The 22,186-nt window shown below is 37.9% G+C and overlaps 1 protein-coding gene across 2 annotated transcripts; it reads left to right on the top strand.

The window, feature by feature from the left end:
- Positions 1-2,780: 2,780 nt before the first annotated feature.
- On the top strand, positions 2,781-21,306 carry LOC127632959 (cas scaffolding protein family member 4-like). 2 transcript variants are annotated; one of them, XM_052111805.1, is made up of 6 exons: positions 2,781-2,962; positions 11,645-11,911; positions 16,348-16,401; positions 16,753-16,866; positions 17,574-18,845; positions 20,279-21,306. In XM_052111805.1, the coding sequence occupies exons 1-6, from the start codon at positions 2,957-2,959 to the stop codon at positions 20,687-20,689; spliced, it is 2,124 nt and encodes a 707-aa protein (XP_051967765.1). In that variant the 5' UTR covers positions 2,781-2,956; the 3' UTR covers positions 20,690-21,306. The 2 variants fall into 2 exon arrangements, with proteins under 2 accessions (XP_051967765.1, XP_051967764.1); XM_052111804.1 differs by having other exon boundaries at positions 11,645-11,941.
- The last annotated feature ends 880 nt before the right edge of the window (positions 21,307-22,186 follow it).

Here is a 22,186-nt window from a genome sequence, read left to right as displayed (position 1 = left end):
TAACACACAAAATGACAAGAGTAATACATGCTACAGTAATAATAAAATGGTAAACATTTATTGAAACCCTGAAATGTATTCAATATGCACAACTAGACAACAGTTTTCAGTGTGTTTGCATGAGTTTGTGCAAATTAAGTGAAATTACAAAGGATACAACATTTATAACAACAAAGGCTTGAAAGCACTTGTTGTTGTCTCCAAGCATCAGGACATATGGAAATTTGGTGGTGTTTTTTGCACTTCGAAGGTACTCAGCCATATTGGTATCAATCTGGAAAGGAAAAAATAAATAAAACATAATATACTGTAACTCTGCATCAATGTAAGAAGAATACAGCTCTTGAATCACTATGTCTTGGCACTATGTCTATGTCACTGTGCTTAAAGCACTAGTTTCATTGAAGTAGATAATGGGACTCACAATTACTTTGTATGCTGCACAGCCAGTATACAATGCTGAAATCCAACATGGTGGCTACATCAATAAAACCCTCACTGGTTCTTATGTCATGACATTTGGTCTCAGGATAGACAAGAAACAATGTTTGAAGTATTGGTATTTCCCCATATTTGATTAGGGCTTGAATTGATAAATTAGAATTATTTCTTGAGAACAAATAAAAATGTATAGGAAAAGTCCACCCAAAAATACAATTGTCATCATTTAACTCACCCTCACGTTATTCCAAATCTGCATGACTTTGTCATCTTCAGAACATAAATGAAGATATTTGAGCTCAGTTTTTTTTGGCATTGTCTATGTAGAGTGCAATGTTTGTATGTCTATGAAGGCCTTCCTGGTTTCTATGAAACTTGGTCTAAACATTTTCTTTCCAATCTTGTAGACAGATGTTGGAAGCACCATATGAAGGACCAATAAAGCGATGTCACTGTTTGTCTTTAGAATGAAAACAAACAAAATGTTAACAAAAAGTCTTGTTAAAGGTGCACTCAGTAATTCTAATCCAACACACTGTCAAATTCTGCAAATATCTCCTCACAGTCTGCTAGCTGTAAATGGGACAAAAACAAAGTGGATTGGACCAATCTACACAACACTATCAAGCCAATCAGCAACAGGGGGGTGGTTCTTGCATGTGCACAGGATGAGGGGTGGGTGCAGAGATAAAGAGGGAAATTCATTAGAAGAGCAATGGCAAATATGGCTGATGCAAACTTTCTAAACTCCAAGGAGGACAAATGGCTGAGAAACAGAAAAAGAGAAAAAGGTCAGGAAAAAGAAGGATTATGAGAAGTCGAGGGCTAGGAACTTCATCAACATTGGCGAGGCTTTTCAGTGGTGGAGAGACTCCGAGAAGATTTGGGGGCAGAGCTTCCAAAATAGCACTGAAGGGCGGGTGTGTTTGTTTTGGCAGTTGAGTTTTGAATATCCACAGTTTTTCTCAGGAATCACCGAGTGCACCTTTAATAAAACCTGGCCGCAATGAATCTGTAAGTATGAAAGAGTGTTATAAAGGAATAATTGACCCAATAGAAAAATACCTGCTGACATGGTGTCTACTCTCTTCTGGCAACCTGCAGGATCTTATCCTTAAATACAGGAACCCAGTTCTCTGTGCGTTTTGAAGCACAGCCTGAATTCAAAACAGAGAAGTCCTGGGATATCTAAAGAACAGACAAAAGACAAAAATGGCAAATAAGTTTCACTTCGACATTGACATGATGATTTTAGCGTCTTTACATTTAAAGCATTTTAAAATCACTCCTCTTAAGCTCCACTTTTACAGTTCCCACGCACAGGTCACCGCATCTGCGGTCTTGGTGTGATTTTTGGTTGGAGTAGAAATTACTCCATCCCACTTTGAGTCGCTATTTTTAATTTTACACACATATTTCTGTCATGAACACTGGAAACACAGACGGGCGGTGTGAAACTATATGAACACTCGAGAGAACCATTGGAACTTCTTTAACATCACGTGCATGTTCTCTATACGCAACCCAGTGCTGTTGGGTTACTGGTGAGGAATGGTTGCCAACCCAAGTTGGGTCAAATCAACCCAGCTTTCTTACCCAACAGTCTCAACCCAGCGGTTGGGTAGAAAAAATAACCCAGCATTTTTTTTTACAGTGTAAGAATAGCAATAGCATTATACAATATCAGTACTGAATCCTGTTCAATTTATATTTCACTAACATCTGTAAATGGGATAGGGAAGTTTGGGGCCCCCTGCTGGAGCGGCTGACCCCGCGACCCGACTTTGGATAAGCAGTTGAAGATGGATGGATGGATGGATGGATGGATGGATCTGTAAATGTAATGAGAATGAGAATTTCTCTTCGATCGTCATTATAAACTTGATATCCAAATGCTCCCACCCCACCATGTCTTTCCAAGGGCTCTATCTGTTGTCCTGACAACAAAGTCTGGACTCTTGAGAGTCTGTCGCATTAAAACAATAGATCATCTCACATCTGTGAAAAACTGAAAACAAGTTGGCTAAACAAAGAGTGGTAATAGAGTAATTTTAAAACTGAAAGAGTTGTTTCTTTCCTTTGGAATAACCTGAACTTTGTCTGACCAACTTCTGCTTTGTGACGAATGGCTTGCCCACTCAGGCGCACAGATAGTCTGTCAAATGTTCAAAGAACGTAGAGGAGGGGAAGTTACAGATGTTGAGGGTTATTCTGATTGGCTGACATGCACAAGAGTAAGATACATGTCAAGACTGAATGCTGCACTTCCCCCGCCTATTATTGTGAAGTGTCTGAACTCTGGGTTCATTTAGGCAATGTGTATATGTGTGAGAGCAACAGCAGGAAGGCAGCATTAAACTACTAGGACAGATAGAGAACGACTGACTAATATCCTTCAGCTACTTTACAAGTTCACAGATACACTCAGACAAACTTTGCTGTGTCTTTCAATTCTACAGGGACTTCTGAATGGGATTGAATTCCTGCTTGGTCATAGTACTCATATCTCAAAAGGATGGAGGTCAGTAACATTCACTTCCAAATTAGCCATTTTTCCTTCATAAGAAATATAAGAATCTTTTGAATAGTCACAAACTACACATTTAGACCCTCACCAGGGTTTCTGAACCAGTAATATTAAAGGCATTGATCAGGGGAAGTTTCAACCATTCTGTACCAATAGGAATGGGTACGAAAGACATTTTGCCCACCAACTGCTTGGGATTTGAGTCTTGGTGTCAGACCCTAGCTCTTACCATTGTCACCCTGAGTCTAGTATAGACCTCCAAATTTGCTCTGTAACACGACATTACCAACCCTGCGAGTGCAAAAGCAGAGAAAGTGACTTTATGGCTGTCGTTAACATGCCCTCTTTGAAACTAGGGTTGAGTTGAGTTGGAGAGGTTAGAGGTTTGGTGCAATGAAATGAAGCTTGAATTAAAGATGAATATCAACTTGTTCACTATACTTAGTGAAGAATGGGGCTAGTCTCTTTTGTGCATGAGTAAATGTGTCTGTAGTTATCTAATGCTGTTTTTGTAGTGTAGAACTGTTGAACAGCCGATCTTTGTTTGCTGAATTCAACGTGTCAACAGCTGTGTTTTGTGCCTTCATATGTGCCTGTTGCTTAAAATACTTTTCGATTTGATTTGTCACTAGCACCTTTGACTTTGGTTTCTTGAAGTTTACTTGACAGCCACACCACTTCGCTAATATTCTGTGAAAAAAAAGTACAGTCTTGCATCAAGAATGCCACACTGAGAAGTACAACTGTTGGGCAATTCATCAGAAATACTACGAGTGTGTTTCTAAGAGGAATGCTGCTAATTTATTCTGCAGCTATGTCCTTCCATGTCCAAAATCCATTCATTTGCAATTGATGTCTAAATGAGGCATACCTGTACTGCTGTATTACTGACCCCAGGGTTGCTGTCAAATATCAATACTACACGTATGCATATCGTTAGATAAACAAAGGTGAAATACATGCCTCAACACCAAACTACCTCTATTGAGCTAATGGAAATTGATATTATAGGGATTACAGGATCACAAAATGAGATGTTAGGCAGAATGACAGTCACCATTCACTTTCATTGGAAGAACAAAAGATGCAATGAAAGCGAATGGTGACTGAGACAATATGTGTTCTACTGAAGAAAGAAAGTCATATATTGTAGATTTAGAACCACACGGGGGTGAGTAAATGATGACGGAATTGTCATCCTTTTGGGTGAATGCGTTCTTTAATTATAAAAATAGTTGGTCACACTACATTACTGAGTTCAGTGCTTTTAAATATGTTTGTAATAAGCTAGTACAGAATAAGCAGACAGCATGCAGTTAAAATTTATTACTCAGCACTCTGGAATACTTGATTCTGATGGGTTAATCAAAGCATTCTGCTGCGCAATTTTCATGTCGCTCATCATGTCGATCCACGGCCTCTCTCTTCTCACATCACAAAATAATTTGACCTCATATCAATATTTCCTGTCCATGTATCTATTTGTCTGGTAAATAGCCATGTATTATGCAGGATAATGCACAGTCAGCCTGTCATGACTACAAAATCTGCTTCGCGTTGTGTCCTGATCACCATGTCTGAGTTTGGTTCATTATCTCTTGTATGATTTTAATCATAAATGCATGGTGTTATTTGTAAAATGTATTACATTTTTAATGTGTAATGTCTGTATGTATGCATGTCCCCTTAAAGGTATAGTTCATCCAAAAATGAATATTCTCTCATCATTTGCTCACCCTCATGCCATCCCAGATGTGTATGACTTTTTGTCATCTGCTAAAATCAAATAAAGATATTTTGAAAAATATCTCAGCTGTTTTGGTCCATATAAAGCAAGTGAATGGGTGCCAAGATTTTGAAGTTTAAAAAGTCAGCATAAAAGCAATCCATAAGTGGTTAAATCAATGTCTTAAAAAGCGATATGATGGTGTGGGTGAGAAACAGATCAATATTTAAGTAATATTTTAGTGACAATTCTCCTCCCTGCTCAGTCAATCTCTACTTTAACTTTCACTTTTACATTATTCTTCTTCTTTTTTTTGAGGTGATTCACATTCTTCATGCATATCGCCCTCTACTGGGCAGGGAGAATAATTTCAAGCAAAAAATGACTTATATATATTTCTCACCCACACCTATCATATCACTTCTGATGATATGGATTAAAACACTGGAGTCATATGGATTACTTTTATGATGTCTTTATGTGCTTTTTGAAGCAACACATTTGGTTTTGGCACCCATTCACTTGCATTGTATGGACCAACAGAGAAGAGATATTCTTCTAAAAATCATCATTTCTATTCTGCAGAAGAAAGAAAGTCAGACACATCTGGGATGGCATGAGAGTGAGTAAATGATGATCTTTGATGGAACATGACAAATGTTAGTTGTAAATTCACTGGCACAGGTCTGATTGACCCCCATGTAAGTGAAAAAGAAACTTTAATCCTACATATCTAGGCATTTTATCATTGATAGTTCCTTAATCAAATGGTTGTGGCCCCAAGTTATCTTTAAATAACTTATTTTCCTTTTCCCTCCACCAAATTTGGTATCAACTTCAGACGTGATTCACAATTTGTATTTAATCGAATGAAAACTGTACTGCTGGATAAAAAGAGAATTTATTAACTGAGATATCGCAAGTCTCTCAAACAAAATGGCTTGATAGATTTAACTGACATAATTGGCTCACATTTGTGCTATTAAAGCTCACTTGATGAATTTGGGAAATGTTCTAATTGTTCTTTACAGTACACACTTTTGTGACATGGCTATATGCTGCCTCAGCTTCAGGAAGAGGTTAAAATGTGGTGACAACATGGATGAATTAAAAGCAGAAGACCCAAAGGGTCAGGAAATCAGCTGCTATATGAAACCAGGAAAGGAGAAAAAACAGATAAGCTTTGCAAAACTATCCACTCATTGGACCTTCGCCAACCTCTACACTTTTGGTGCAGCATATCTGAAAAATGTCTAAAATAATCAGCGGTTAATCTGTATATTGAACCTTCAAATCTTTGTATTGTGCAGACATATTACATTTCTTGTTGCATTCATTTCACTAAAATTTCAAAAAGGGGAACTTATTTGGGAAGCTTTAGTGATGGGTGATCTGACCCACTGATATGGCATATTTAAACATCAGTCCATCATTTTTATGTCCTATATATCCTCTTTGAGTTTACATTTTACATTTATGCATTTGGCAGATGCTTTTATCCAAAGCGACTTACAGTGCACTTATTACAGGGACAATCCTCCCAGAGCAACATGGAGTTAAGTGCCTTGCTCAAGGACACAATGGTGGCGGCTGTGGGGATCGACCCAGCAACCTTCTGATTAACAGTTATGTGCTTTTGAATTTGATACGTGCATCAACCGGCAGCCAGTGGAGAGAGACAAAGAGTGGTGTAACATGTGCTCTCTTTGGGTCATTAAAGACCAGATGTGCTGCTGCATTCTGGATCATTTGCAGAGGTCTAACTGCACATGCAGGGAGGTCTGCAATGAGAGCGTTACAGTAGTCCAGTCTAGTTTTGACAAGTGACTGAACAAGCAGTTGTGTGGCACGTTCAGATAAGAAGGGTCTAATCTTCATGATGTTGTAAAGTGTAAATCTACATGATTTTGCAGTCTTTGAGATGTGGTCCATGAAATGTAGTTTGTTATCAATGGTTATCCCTAGATTGCTGATCATTTATGAAGGCATTATTGTAGTTGGACCCAGCTGCACGGTGATGTTGTGTTCAACAGCAGGGTTGGCTGGAAAGACAAGGAGTTCGGTATTGGCTGGATTGAGTTGCAGGTGGAGTTCCTTCATCCAGGCCAAGATGTCTGCCAGGCAGGGAGAGTTTCGAGCTGTCACTGTGGTGTCGTTGGGCTGGAAAGACAAGTACAGTTGTGTGTCATCGGCGTAACATTGGTAAGAGAAACCATGTGCCTAAATGATGGGTCATGGTGATGTTGTGTATATGGAGAATATAAGTGGCCCAAGCACTGATCCCTGAGGTACCCCAGTAAGTAACTGATGTGGCTTGGATACCTCACCTCTCCAGGCTACCTTGAAGGACCTATCTGAGAGATAGGAGTTAAACCAGTCAAGCACAGTTCCTTTAATACCCAGCGAGGAGAGGGTGGAAAGCAGAATCTGATGGTTGACTGTGTCAAAGGCTGCAGAAAGGACTTTAGAACTGTAGCTAGAAAGAAATTATTAATAGCATGTTGTTTTTACACAAACAAATCAAGCCACTATCCATTTGAAAAATGTGTTAGAGACACTACAAGCTACTGCAGAATAACTGATTAAAATTAAGATGTAAAATGCCTCATGAGCATCTGAACGTTCTAGAAGCCCTCGATTAGTCTCAGCTTTAGATGACCAACCTGGTCTCACAGAATCACATTATTGTACATACATTTTTGCAAAATGATTTAATGTGGTTCATTTTATGTATTGCATATCTCGGAAATAAACACTAGAGGCGCTACAACAATTACATTTATTCACTTTCTCACAAATTGCGACCAAAACAGCAGATTATTCGTTCATAAACATTTACATTTCGTCCAGTTCCTTATGGACGTCTATGACATCTAAGCACTTTTACTATAGTGCATGATGTGTAAGTACATTACCAACTACATTTACAAGCTTATTCAAATGTGATCAAATTGCGTGACAGTACAGCTGATTCAGTGTTGCACTTGTGATGCAAAGGCCCCGAGAGCACGCAAGTCGACAAATGAGCTGAAAGTGACTCAGAAGCCGCACAAAATGACGTGGTTGCAATTGTGTTTTTCATCCATGGCTGGGTCTAAAGGGGGGGCTAGACTCGACCAAGTACCAGATTGATAGACTCGACCAGATTGCATTCTTCACATTTGGTTTTCTGACACTATTGGTTAGGTTTAAGTTTAGGGTAAGGAGGCACACTTTGTTTCTGTAGAGGATAAAGTTAAACTCACTTTTAGCGCCACACAGTGAACGTTTCACCTCAGAACTGCCGAGATACGTGTAAGGAGCCACATAATATAAGATGACATGCCTGGAACATTCATGGACTGTCTCATGCATAATTTGCAATTTTCGAATTAAGTCCAAGGAAAGAGATGCTCCAGAGCTTAAAAAATGAGTGGAATTTTCCTTTAGTACACAATTTGCATTAAGCACATCCGAGACTCCCCACGTTCAGGAGTACTCATGCACAGTGTGGGAAAGTCTAATATGTTATCTTAACAAGACAGCTTCCTGTCCTCGTAAAAAGGGATGCTCTCAGTAATGTGCATTTCCTGATCCTGGCAGTGACCTTGCAAGTGCACCTTAAATATTTAGGCTACTGCAAGGCAATCCTCGCATTCCAGAAGAAAATATTCTTCCTTTGGAAATATGGGCCATTTTGTCCCATCAAGAGCTTCTCTGCTCATCTAAAATATGTTTGCCATTTCACAATTATTGTGTTTAGATCAAATTAATAGACTAGCAATGCCTTTCTGTGTAGTGCATTACTTGCTCTGCTGAGACTATTCTAACTTTGTGCTTGGGTAACCAAGGTGTGCTGACACTGGGGGTTTGCCCTTTCAACTTTGGGCTGAGAGGTTAAACTGAATAAGAATGCATGTTTCACCAGCTAAATCTCTGTTTTGCTGAAGTGTGAACATATTCTTACTGTAAATTCTTAACACTGTTACAGTTTTAAGAGTGCATGTGAAAGTCAAAAGAGTGCATGTGAGTGCAGTATGCCCACTTTCAATCTAAATTTGACATTTTGAATGATGGAGTAGTCTAATGCAATAAATTAGGGATATTGAGGGTCAGTGTCACATTATCCTGCTTATTACATGGCTACTTTCCAAATAAAGTAAACAAAATAGTCATGAAATATTGATTTGAGCACAGGCTATTTTTTTATGTGAGAAGAAAGAGATATGGAGTGATTTTAGAGTCACAAAACTAGCATAGCTACACTAACAGTCCAAACTCTGGATGCCCTTGACTGAATTCATGTTTTTCGACAGAAATATTGTGCAAACCGGTAAATTCTTAGAATTAGTTTTGTAGACAAACATTTAGTCATAACTTAAATGTACAGTATATATACAATTTTTAAAAGTCTGGTACCCAATTATAAACGTTGTGGTACCCATTAACTTGCATTGTATGGACCTACAGAGCTGAGATATTATTCAAAAATCTTTGTTTTTGTTCAGCAGATGAAAGAGAGTCATACGCATCTGAGATGGCATGAGAGTGCGTAAATTATGAGCTAATTTTCATTTTGGGTGAACTATCCCTTTAATTGGACTGCAGCATTATTCATGGTTTAAAATGCTGAATTATATTAATGTTATATATATGTATATATGTGTGTTCTAAGGGCTGTCAATCGCTAAAACAGTTTAAGCGAATTAATTACATTAATTAACCGTGATTAATCGCATTTAATCACATATACAAATATTTGCTGAGAAAGCCTCTCATATAAAAAATAATTAAATATATAATGATGAAATAATTATAGATAGGTATCTTTAAATATTTAAATAGTTGAATACTTCTTGAGATCCCTTAGTTCGGATTTGCACTCCATCAAGTGTTTTGAACGCAAGACACATGTTTGTGTTGTTCTGCTGCTGAAGGGTGTTTTTCTTCACTGTATAAACGGTGCATTGCCCACACAGCTGAAGTTTCACTCACTGCACTCTGGAGTAAACAGGTGGTACTACAAGCTATATATATATATATATTAGGACTGTCAATTAGAACTAACCTTAACTAAGAGATCTCAAGATGTGTTCTAAGTATTAAACGATATTTAACTTTACACAGTGACCTAAAAATGTATGTTTATGACGCATCGCACCTGAGATGCTACACAAACATGTCTGACACAGCAGGTGTACATTGACGGATCCTCAAACTGATTGACAAATTAATTTGTGAAATGAATTGCTGTGAACTGAATGCCAATGATTGGCTTATGTTCAATAATATGGTAGTAAACAATACATTGTATTCTTGTATTGACTTATCAGTGATTAACTCTTATGCCACAAGAATGTAATGCATTTTAATTATCTGAACATTTTTTATTTTATATATATATATATACACACACACACACACAAAATATATATACTGTACAAAAAAAATTAAGTATAGTAAATAATTGGTATATGAATGAGATTCTTTACAAAACATTTATTCTGAATTGTCCAACCAGACAAGCAGATAAAAGGTGTAAGGTCAATTATACAGTTTAGCAGTCATTCTACATCAACAGTAGACAATGACAGTATACCATGGTTGACCAATCAGAATCGAGTATTCTAGAAAGCTGTGCAATAAAGTCTAATAGTACCATAAAAGTGGAAATGTACACAATCAACACTACACCCTCTAAAGAAATGTGCACGCTTCAACACAGATATAATCTTGAAAGCAGTAGAAAACAATCCCAACAGTTTGTATGTGTAATGTTTACAGTATATATACAGTACTGGTATAAATGAAAATTTCCACCACATCTCAAATTCTGTATTGCGTTTAGCCTAATAGAATTATGTGGTGGAAATTACATAATGGGAAATGGTTATATGATTACTTTCAAGGCTTTAAAAAAATATAGAATGTTTCATTAAAAATTATTGCACAGGGATAGAGGTGGTTTGTTCACTTTTTGGTCCTTTTAGGAGGTCTGAGACAACTTAGGTTGTTCACAAATGCACATTATAACTTTCTTTGAGCGCTTGGAGTGCTCAAACAAACTAGGTGTGAAAACGCCCAGAGATTGCTCAGGCAACATATTATCAGTAGTACCACAGGTAAAAATAACCACATTTAAATTGATGCAAAAATGTCTGATGGGGGTTGGTGCTTGTCAGTAATTTTGGAGATTCAATTTCAGGGTACATGAATATTCGGAAGCAACATGTTGACTTAGGCCTATAGGGTTCTTGAGTTGGCTTTTTTTTGGAGATTAAACACTACCTGATATTACATGATCTTCAGATTAGAGGGTTGTTTTTTATCAGGGCCATTTCTGAGCATATGAATGTCCTAAACAAAATCCTACTGGGAATCCCCCTCAAGCCCATCTGGATCATTAGAAATTCCCTTCCCTCTCGGGACACAAGGGGGCCCCCTTTATATGTCTAATTGAGCTGTAAAAAATGCCTGAGTCTTACTCGCAGCTTTAAGTATATATCCATAAAAATAAAAAAAATGACATTGCTTTGTGGGGCCCCATGGTGGCTTGGGCATTTATGATGCCATGAGGGTGAGTGAATGATGAGAGAATCCCTTTAAAGTAATATAATTTTGCCATTCTAAAATAACCCAGTTTCTATACCAATGCATTTCCATTGCTTTTTCAGTTGGTTCACATCCCATTTGGCTTTAAATTACCGGTAGGCACTTGAAGCCAACAAACAAAACCCCTGCTAAAAATAGATATCTGGGAAATACAGTAAGGTCACATTCATTCAGCAGGTCTATGAAGATGTGCCTAGCTACGCTCAGGCCCATTATTATTGTTGCACAAAGCCACTGTTTGTTCAAATCCAACTCTGATCTGCGTTGGTCCTTCACTGTGTGTCATTGTCATTACATGTTTTCCTCTGGCCAGAATTTGCATGTAGTGACTCTACTCTTGCTTCTTCTCTTTCCTTCAGACCCTGTTTGCAGAAGCTCTCTTTGACAACATAGCTGACAGTGGTGATGAGCTGGCTTTTCGCAAGGGTGACATCATTGTGGTGCTAGACAGCAATGTGGCAGGGAACACTGGCTGGTGGAAGTGTTCTCTACATGGATGTCAGGGCATGGCACCGGCAAACCGCCTACGTCCCCTTAGTACTAACTTTGGTGCTGAGAGGGAGTCCTTGGGCACCCAAAGCCTTCAGAGCATCTATCAAACCCCAAAAGCTGTCATGCCTTCACCAGTAAATCACATTTATGAACCTATGAAAGAAGTAAATGAAGTGCCCATCCAACACATCACACATCAAATCAGATCACTTTATTGTCACTCAACCATATACACAAGTGCAACAGTGGGAGAAAGTCTTGAGTGCAGTTAAGAGCAACATAGCAGTCATGACAGTGATGAGACATATACCAATTTACAATAAACATCAGATTTACACAACACAATTTACACATCTAATATACTCATAATTACACACAACACAATATGCAATTAATAATATACAATGTACAGTATACAATACACACAATATATAATACACAGTATACAATAGAAATAATAGATATAAATATGCAGTAAGGTTGTATAGTGTTGTATTGACATTCAGGCTGTCGATTCATAGTCAGTTGCCAGTGTGTTGTTAAGAGAAATATAATTTATGACTGTCCAGAGTGCGATAAATAAAGTGCAGTGCTGATTGTTGATCGTGAGAGATCAAGTGTTCAACAGTCTGATTGCTTGGGGGAAGAAGCTGTCGTGAAGTTGGCTGGTGCAGGTCCTGATGCTGCGATACCGCCTGCCTGATGGTAGCAGTGAGAGCAGCCCATGACTCGGGTGGCTGGAGTCTCTTATGATCCTCCAAGCTTTTTTCACACACCGCCTGGTATAGATACCCTGGAGGGAGGGAAGCTCACCTCCGATGATGTGTCTGGCTGTTCCCACCACACTTTGAGGGCTTTGTGGTTGAAGGCGTGCTGTTGCTGTACCAGGCGGTGATGCAGCCAGTCAGGATGCTCTCTACAGTACTGGTGTATAACCGTGTGAGGATGAGGTGGTTCATTCCAAACTTCCTCAGCCATCTCAGGAAGAAGAGGCGCTGGTGAGCCTTCTTCACAACGGCCTCAGTGTGGACGGACCATGTGAGTTCCTCAGTGATGTGGACACCGAGGAACTTGAAACTGCTGACTCTCTCCACCGGTGCTCCATTAATGGTGATGGGGCTGTGTTCTCTGTCTTTCCTCCTGAAGTCCACTACAAGCTCATTGGTCTTACTGACGTTGAGGGAGAGGTTGTGCTCCTGACACCAGCGCGTCAGAGTGTGCACCTCCTCTCTGTAGGTGGTTTCATCGTTGTCAGTGATCAGACCTACCACCGTCGAATCATCGGTGAACGTGATGAAGGCATTGGAGCTGTGTGTTGCCACACAGTCATATGTGTACAGGAAATACAGGAGTGGGCTGAGAACACAGCTCTGCGGGGCTACAGTGTTGGGGGTCAGTGATGAGGAGATGTTGCTGCCCATTCTGACAGGAAGTCCAGGATCCAGCTGCATGGCAAGCTGTTTAAGCCCAGAGCCCGGAGTTTCACATCAAGCTTGAAGGGCACTTTGGTGTTGAATGCTGAGCTGTAATCCACTAACAGCATTCTCACATATGTGCTCCTTTTTCAGTGGAGCGGTTGCATCTGTAAGGAAACTGTAGTTGGTCCAGTGAGGCAGGCAGCACAGAGCAGATGTGGTCTCTGATAAGTAACAGGATGCCAGTCATATATATATATAATCATCACATGATGTAAGGCACATCAGCTATCACAATGCATAATAATTTAAGAAAAACAACCTGTTGTTCAAAGAAAGCCAATCATCTAAACATTTTAAAACATAAAAGACAAATTTGAATATGTAGATGATTTAGTATCGGTTCTAACGAGTAATGCCTCTGAAACCCCTGTTGACAAACAATGCACAGATGGAGACCAGGGCCTCTTTCTGTGAGGACAGGTATGTAGCACCGGGGTTTTATGAGCTTGTAAAAGAGCAGAAAAGACAGAACTCAGACACCACTAACTGCAACCAGAAGTGAGGCTGAGGACCCCAGAGTGAGGAAGAAAGAAAGCTAGAAAGAGAGAGAGAAGTGTTTATAAACAGCAATTAAAAGTGGGGAAGTTGAAGTTGCAGTGTTGCTCCCATAAGCGGCTCAAACAGTACTTAAATGGTGAAATGTGTAAAGGGAGCTCCAAGCTCAAAACTGTTTTTGGAACAAAATAGGCAAAATACCCAATTATGAAAGCTGAAAAAATGTGTGTTATGTCGGCCTGCAAAACTAGGTAAAAAAAAGTGTATTTGATGTCATATTTTATTTTAAAGTTGCACTTAACAACTTCAGTGTCTGTCGTCTTATACTTACACTGACACACATGGGAGGGCATGCAGCATTATTTTTGCAGCAAAACTTTTAAATGAGGAAAACATTAAACAGTGTACCTATAAAGATGATATTTTAGTATGTAAAGAACAATATACAGGACAGTGAATTGTGTTACCAGGTAAATACCATATACAGAAGAAAAATATGAGCTCTTAAAGGGATAGTTAATCTAAAAATTGAAATTCTCTCATCATTTACTCACCCTCCTGCCATTCTAGATGTGAATAACTTTCTTAAGTCTGCAGAACACAAATTAAGATTTTTAGAAGAATACTTCAGCTCTGTAGGTCCATATAATGCAAATGAATGCTGAACAGAACTTTGAAGCTCCAAAAAGTGCATAAAGGCAGAATAAAAGTACTCCATACAACTCCAGTGGTTTAATCCATGTCTTCAAATGTGAACAGACCAAAACATACCTCCCTTTTCACTGTGTGATAGTGATGTGTGATATTTTACACTTTTATTCTCTAAAATATTGAAATTCACAAATTTTATATCAATTATTTGTACCTATATTAAACTTGCCATTGCCGCATTTCTTATTTAATTTTAGGGGAAACTGTGCTTCCCGTGTAGTCTAAAATGTATATTCTGGGTTCAATTCAAGTTAAGCTCAGTCGAAAACATTTGTACCATAAAGTTAATTACCACAAAAATAATTTAGACTTACCTCTCTATTTTCTTTAAAAAAAAGCCATTAACGTAAACTTTAACATACTCATGGTCTCAATAGCCATGCAAACATTACTTAAGTGTGATAAAATTGCTTACTAACCTTTTCTGTGTAAAGTTATATCCAATTTTACCATTTCATTGCCAAGACTACATAACATAGTAAACCCTACACTGTAAAAAAATTAAATAAATTCCTGTTAAATTTACAGTAAAAAACTGGCAGCTGTGGTTGCCAGAAATTCACTGTAAAAAATATGGAAACCACGTTTCAGGCTTTACAGGATGTACATTTGATGCCTGTATATTTTACGTTGCAGTGCCATTGTTTATATTATTAAATGATAAACTTAATATATTAACCTTCTGAAACTATAGAAATCTGCTTTTCACTAAATAATGTATTGTTAATCACCATAGTAATTACAGAAGGGCACATGATGACATGAATTTCATCAATAGTGGCCCTTCCAGGAGCAATGACCAATAAACATGTACAGACAGCACATGTTAGTGTCACTCACACAAACACATCAGGGTAACACATGTGAAATGTATTTATTTTTTTGTGATTTTCTCCCCTTTTTCTTCCCAATTTGTAATGCCCAAGCAATTTTCAATGCGCTCTAAGTCCTCATGGTGACTCACCTCAATCCAGGCAGCGGAGGACGAATCCCAGTTGTCAAAGCATCTGAGACTGTCAATCCGTGCATCTTATCACGTGGCTTGTTGAGCGCATTAGAGTGTGTGGAGGCCCACGCTATTATCCACATCCATGCGCCACACCGAGAACGAGAACCGCACATTATAGCGACCACGAGAAGGTTACCCTATGTGACTCTACCGTCCCTAGCAACCGGGCCAATTTGCTTGCTTAGGAGTCCTGGTTGGAGTCACTTAGCACACCCTGGATTTGAACTCACGACAGTGGTCAGTGTCAGTACTCGCTGAGCTACCCAAGCCCCACAAACACATGTGAAATTATAATTATGCAATAAACATTAACTATACTACACCAAATCTAATACAGAACACTCCAAAGTACATAACTGATATAAAAATAAAAAGAATCATAACTTATTTTTACAACATTTAACCATAAATCTACATTTATTGTCTTTTTAAATATATTTTTTAAATATTACTGTACATTTTAAGGTAACTACTCATTAACCAATTTATGTTTTTTTTTACTGTAGCATTTTTACATTCTTTTACCATTAAAATTACGGACATTTTGAAAAATTACGATGACAATTGAAACAACTTTACATTGTAAAGATTGTGCTTAATTGTATTGAACCTGGAATATTCTTTTAAAGCAGGCATTACTGCTATACGGTAGGTGAGGCAACTGGGTTCACATGTTTTCCCTTCTGCTTCAGGGAGAGATGATTTTGCTGCTGTCCTCTACCAGCTAATACAGCATGGCTACAATTATAGAACTGGGTTAATTGCAAACACATACTATAAAGATGCACGGCACTTTTAAGGATCCAGTATCCCACTAAGAAGCGGGCTTCATGTTACTCAATTGTGCTTTAACCTAGACTTTTTCTACTCTATGCAGGTTTCAACTGCTCATTCCAAATCTGGCTCAGACATATATGATGTTCCAAGCCTGGTGAGAAGATCCTCTATGTTTACAGTCCATTAAATGTTTTCTTGATAAGTCCACCAGCCATATTTGCGCTGAAAAAAGTGGTAACCTGCAATTGTTAGCTAAAGTTTCTATTTCTGCTTGATCAAACCCATAGAAATGACTTTTGTTGGTGTGACGCTGTGACCTGATTTAGTCAGATTAAATGGCATTTTAAATTGAATTAAAGCAGTTAATTTACAGTTTACAGTTTTTACAGTGTGGTTAGTCAATCAAAAGATATTTTAGTGTGATGGTCAGCTAATGAGGAATATTTTACCAAAGGTATTGATAAAAGTTGATGTCATGAATTATGTAATTTATTGTCTTTTGAAGCCATCTCCGCTGCAACCTTTGCAAAGCAAAACATCACTGAGCTCAACCACAGAGGAGCATGAGAGACATGAAATGCTGGACAGCGCAAGATGTCCAAATGCAATAAAAAAGAATGTAAGTAAAATGTACAATGCACAGTAACACACCTGTACAGCAACCCTACCACCATCTCCGCGAGTTAACGAAACCCCACATAAAACGCAAGAGACAGACGCGACGTAACTAACAACTAGTTGTCCAGTATAGTTCGCTTCACACAGCACAGGTTTGCCGAGAATGCAGATATGAGACCTGAAATTTGTGGATTTCAGTTTGGTTATCAAACGCAGTTGTTGAGCTATGTGTGAACATAACCGTATTAAGCACTCAAAACATTTCTGACAGCCGTATTCTTCTGCTGTGTGAATGTAGCCAATGAGAGATTGCCATGAACCAGTGGTGGATTTAGGCATGGCCGACATGGGCAGTAGTCCAGGGCGGCATCTTGTGTTGCGGCACGAGGCGCCGTACTTAAAAGTGCACTTAAAAGTATGCTTAAAAGTGCTCAAACACACATTACTTCCATAGACTGTCATTGTATAACAGTAAAAACGTGTAGTAATGGCAGCAGGGCAACAGTTGCTAAGACAGGATTGGTCAGAAGTGCTTTTAAGGCGGGACTAAGCTATAGGTCAATTGGGATTCAAACCTCTCCTGCACATATTTCTGTTCTGTTTTGCATTCTTGTATTGTTCTTTTATTATCATAATTACAAACAAACAAACAAATGAATCAAAGGATTCTGCTAAATGTTAATGATATGAACATTTCATTTTTTTTAGGACTGCACTATACCACCATTGATCACCAATAACCCCACTTATGACATCCCAATGCCCTCCATCAGTGAGAATATTCAAAACCCTCCATATGGTTATAGCACCATGCCAAATCCTTGCAAGTCTGAACGCATCTACCGTACTAGTGTGCCAGTGTTCCCGCAAAAACAAGGTGACAAACCTTGTCACTTTGGCACCATGCCATCCAAACATTTGAGTTCAAACAACCAGCTTTATGACACTCCGCCGGCTCATGTTTGGTCTGAAAGGAAACAAAGTCCCACCCAGCCCCTCTACGATATCCCCAAACCAAGCAAGATTATGCAATCTTGTAAAGATTCATGCACCTATGATATCCCACCTTGCCTGAGACAATCAGAGAACTCTGCACATTCTGTAATGTTCCCCAGACAGCAAACCCTTCCTGAAACTGACTCTAACAAAAGCAATGAACCCCTTCAATGCTGGGGTAAACCCAGACCCATTAATGACCAACTTCATCGTTGGCCCCCAAGGGGCAGGACAATGTCCAGGCAGCTTACTGAAGGTGCAATCAGAAGGGACGATAACAATGACAGCCAGAGAAGCTCGACGGCGTCCACACCATCCACGGCCTCCAGCTCTTCCAGCAGCTCCTGTGACACTTTCATGCTGAGTTCTCCAGAGCCTAAGCTCTTGCGTGAGGTCACTCTTTCTCAGGAGGAAGCTGGAAAGAAGCTGCTTGAGCTTCAGGAGTCTGTGTGTCAATCTGTGTCCAAGCTTTTGATGTTTGTGAGCAGCAATTGGAGGTGCAAGGAGCATCTGGGACAGCACCTCCAGCAAATCCACACAGCTGCCGAAGACGTGACCGACTCTGTCACCTGCTTCATAAATTTCGCCCTGGATGTTAGAGGTAATGCGCAAAGGTTGACAGACTTGAACCTGCAGACCAGGTTACTTAAGCAGCTCTCCGTGGTTGAGGACTCGGGCTTGATCCTGCAGCTGGCGACAGATGCTCTGCGAGATTTGGGCTGGCTGCTGGAGACTCTGGCTCAGGATGCAGGCCACTCACAGACACCTGATCACTTGGAGCGGTTTATTATGGTGGCTCGTACTGTACCAGAGGATGTAAAGAGACTGGTTTCCATCCTGAATGCAAACGGCAAGCTTATTTTCAGAGCGACTCCTAAGGAAACCGACACGGTGGAGCATGTAGGCCCGTCTAACAGAAGTCTCTGCAAAAGTGATCCGATGGTAGACTCAGGAATAAATGAGAGTGACTATGTACAGCTTCAGGTAGGTAAATCACACTTCAGCATGAAGTATATATTATTAATAATTATTATTTTGATCATTATTCATATTTGAAGCTATATAGTGTTGATTGAATACATAATACATGGACATTTCATAAATTAATAAAAATAGATTTAAGTTTTATAAAGTTAGTTTTGTCAAGGATTACTCAATTCAACTGGATAGAATTTTGTTTTCAAATTGAAACGTGTAAATCATAAAAATTGGCTTAAATTTGTTTGTGAGTGAATATATTTCAGTCTATTTTAAGATTTATGCATTTCAATTTCATAACAAAGACTTGGATATATTTAAGTTTTATTAATTAAAATTTGTCAAAGATTACTCAATTCAGTTTTATGGAAATATTTGTATGAAATTGAAACGCGTAAATCCCAAAAATATGCTTTTATTATATCAATAATATTTATACTAATTTTAAGATTTATCCTAACCCTTCAATTGACAAATATTCATCACACAGAATTGAACAAAATGTACATGTTAGAATTTAAGCATATTTAGTTAATATTTAATTCAACCTAAATGCTTCATATTTATATTAATGCATATTATTATAAAATTGCTCAATTCAGATAGATGGAAATGTTGTCACTAATTAGATATACATAAATCGTACAAATAGACAAATAGAGTGATATTGTATAATTATCATTAATTATAAGTGTTAGTATTATTAAATACGTTATAATAAAAACAAAAATTGTAATAATAACAACAATAATAATAATAATAATAATTATTATTATTATTAAAAGGAAATTTGTCATTTAATTGAAATACAGAAATCTTACAAAAAGACAGAGTGATGTTGTATGATTATTATTAATTATAAATGCTTATTAAATGTGTTATAATGATAATAATAATAATAATAATAACAAAATAATAATGTTATATCATTATTATTAAATGGATTTTTGTCATTCAATTAAAATGCATAAATCTTACCAAAAGACTGACTGATTTTGTATAATTATTATTAATAATAAGAGTTTATTAAATATATTATAATAATAATGCTATTAATAATGATAATAATAATATTTATCATCAATATTATTGAATGGAAATTGGTCATTCAACTGAAATGCATTAATCTTACAAAAAGACTGAGTGATACCGTATGATTTTTATTAATATAAATATTTACATTTATTCAATATATTTATTATTATGATCATTATTCATTATTTTAACCAATGTCATTGCCTTCGAATAGACAAAGAAAGAGTTTGACCAACAGCTGAAAACAGCAAAGGGCTGCTTTAAATCAAAGAGAAATGGTGATACCTTAAAAAAAACAGGACATTTTTGTGTGAAAGTAATGAAGCTAAAATGTTTTGATGCCAAAGTAAATAGCTTGAAGTATTAAACTATTGCTTTTGGAAACCTTTTAACTGTGTCTTTAGGTCTCCATATCACAGTCCATGAGCCCCAGTCCACTCCACACCTCCAAGAAGCCTTCACTCTCTGACCACTGCCGTCTATATTTCGGAGCCATTCAGAAGGCCATCAGCTTGTTTTTATGTAGCCTGACCGACGGTCAGCCCCCTGAGAAGTTCATGTCCCACAGCAAGCTGGTCATTATGGTGGGCCAAAGACTTGTAAACACTCTGCGTGGTGAAGCTGAAAGTAGAGAGGCCAGCCAGGAAATTTTGTCCATAATTAACCAGCTGTGTGCCCATCTCAAGCAACTGGCCATGGTCACTAAGAAATCAGCTTTGAGCTTCCCTGACAAACTAGCTCTGCAAGAGGCACAGGACAGTGCCAAAGAGCTGGCCCAGAGGGTACAGGACTTCAGAATATCACTGGACATATGAGTGGAAATTTTGTCACCTGTTTGTCTAGTATAAGTTTGCATGGTATGTAGGTGGGCTGGTGGAGTACATTGTATGTGTGGAATATCTGCAAAAAACGTGTGATTATTGTGTAAGTCAGCAGAATTGCTTTGTTTGTATTTTAGCATTTTAGTCTGTATGAGGAGGCAGTGTTAAATAATAACACTGATGATGACGTAGCAGTTAGCATGCTAGCTGTTGCTGTGTTGAATTCAGAAATGGTAGTAAAGTAACAATCTTAAAGGATTGCATTACATTACCTTTGGCATCTATGCATTTGTAAGTGTATGACATACTCGCCCAGGCAAAACAAGCAAATATTGCAAAAATAAAATAAAAAATTATGCCCAACGCTGTATATTTTTGATAAAATGAAATAGACAAACTGTATGTATATGACTATTCTATGCATAACATCTTTATACAATAAGCGATAGTTCAGTGTTTCATCAAAATGTAAATGTATATTTTTTCCAATATTTTTTCTCTAGTTTTCAATATTTAGTATTTTCACACACTGTTAGAATGCAGTGCCCCCCCTCCCAATATGCCCATCATATCTGTGAATTAATTTTTTCATGACACCAATAAATGTTACTTACCTGCATTTTCTCACCTGTTTATGGTATGTGAATTGTATATTGAATAGTTCAGATAAGAATTTTTAAATATCTCAGCCTTGTAGGTCCATAAAATGCAAGATAATGGTGGTCAGAACTTTACAGCTTCACAAAGCACATAAAGGCAGCATAAAAGTAATCCATATGACTCCAGTGGTTAAATCCATGTCTTCAGATGCATTATGATAGGTGTGGGGAGAAACAGATCAACATTTAAGTCCTTTTTTTTATATACTCCTCCATGCCCAGTAGGTGATGATATGCACAAAGAATGTGAACTACAAAAAAACAAACAAAAGAAGAATGTGGAAGTGAAAGTGAAAGTGGAGATTTGTAGTAAAATAAGGACTCAAAGTGATCTGTTAATCACCCACACCTATAATATCACATATTGCATATAGTATGGATTACTTTTATGCTGCATTTATGTACCTTTTGGAGCATCAAAGTTCTGGCATCCTTTATTTTGCATTGCATGGACATACAGAGCTGACATATTCTTCTACAAATCTTTGTTTGTGTTCAGCAGAAGAAACAAAGTCATGCTTTGCTTTTGGATGGCATAAGCGACAGTAGTTCATTTTTGGGTGAACTATCCCTTTAAGACTGATTTAAATTGTTAAAATGTAAGAGTTAAAATACTTCGTTGACTAAATTTGAGAAACAATGTGTACTTCAGCTAGACACTAGATTTGTTTTAGCATGAATGTCTCTGCAATCGTTTAACAAGGTCGTTTTGGGAGAAAATTGTCTGCTAAATCTGGTACCCTGTCTACTAATTTACAAATATAAAAAGTGTATTGGCGCCCTCTATCGATTGAGACTTAAAAATATTTCACTTTGTTGCAAATGACCAACC

Source organism: Xyrauchen texanus, chromosome 39, assembly GCF_025860055.1.
Source record: "Xyrauchen texanus isolate HMW12.3.18 chromosome 39, RBS_HiC_50CHRs, whole genome shotgun sequence".
NCBI lineage: Eukaryota > Metazoa > Chordata > Actinopteri > Cypriniformes > Catostomidae > Xyrauchen > Xyrauchen texanus.
The sequence above is the reverse complement of the archived record's forward strand: the minus strand, read 5'-3'. Positions and strand labels throughout refer to the sequence as shown.

What these genes read in the sequence shown, in the direction of transcription:
- LOC127632959 (XM_052111804.1), top strand. An exon ending in CAAATGCAATAAAAAAGAAT is followed by an intron (nt 16,867 to 17,573) that starts GTAAGTAAAATG and finishes CATTTTTTTTAG; the next exon opens with GACTGCACTATACCACCATT. An exon ending in GTGACTATGTACAGCTTCAG is followed by an intron (nt 18,846 to 20,278) that starts GTAGGTAAATCA and finishes CTGTGTCTTTAG; the next exon opens with GTCTCCATATCACAGTCCAT.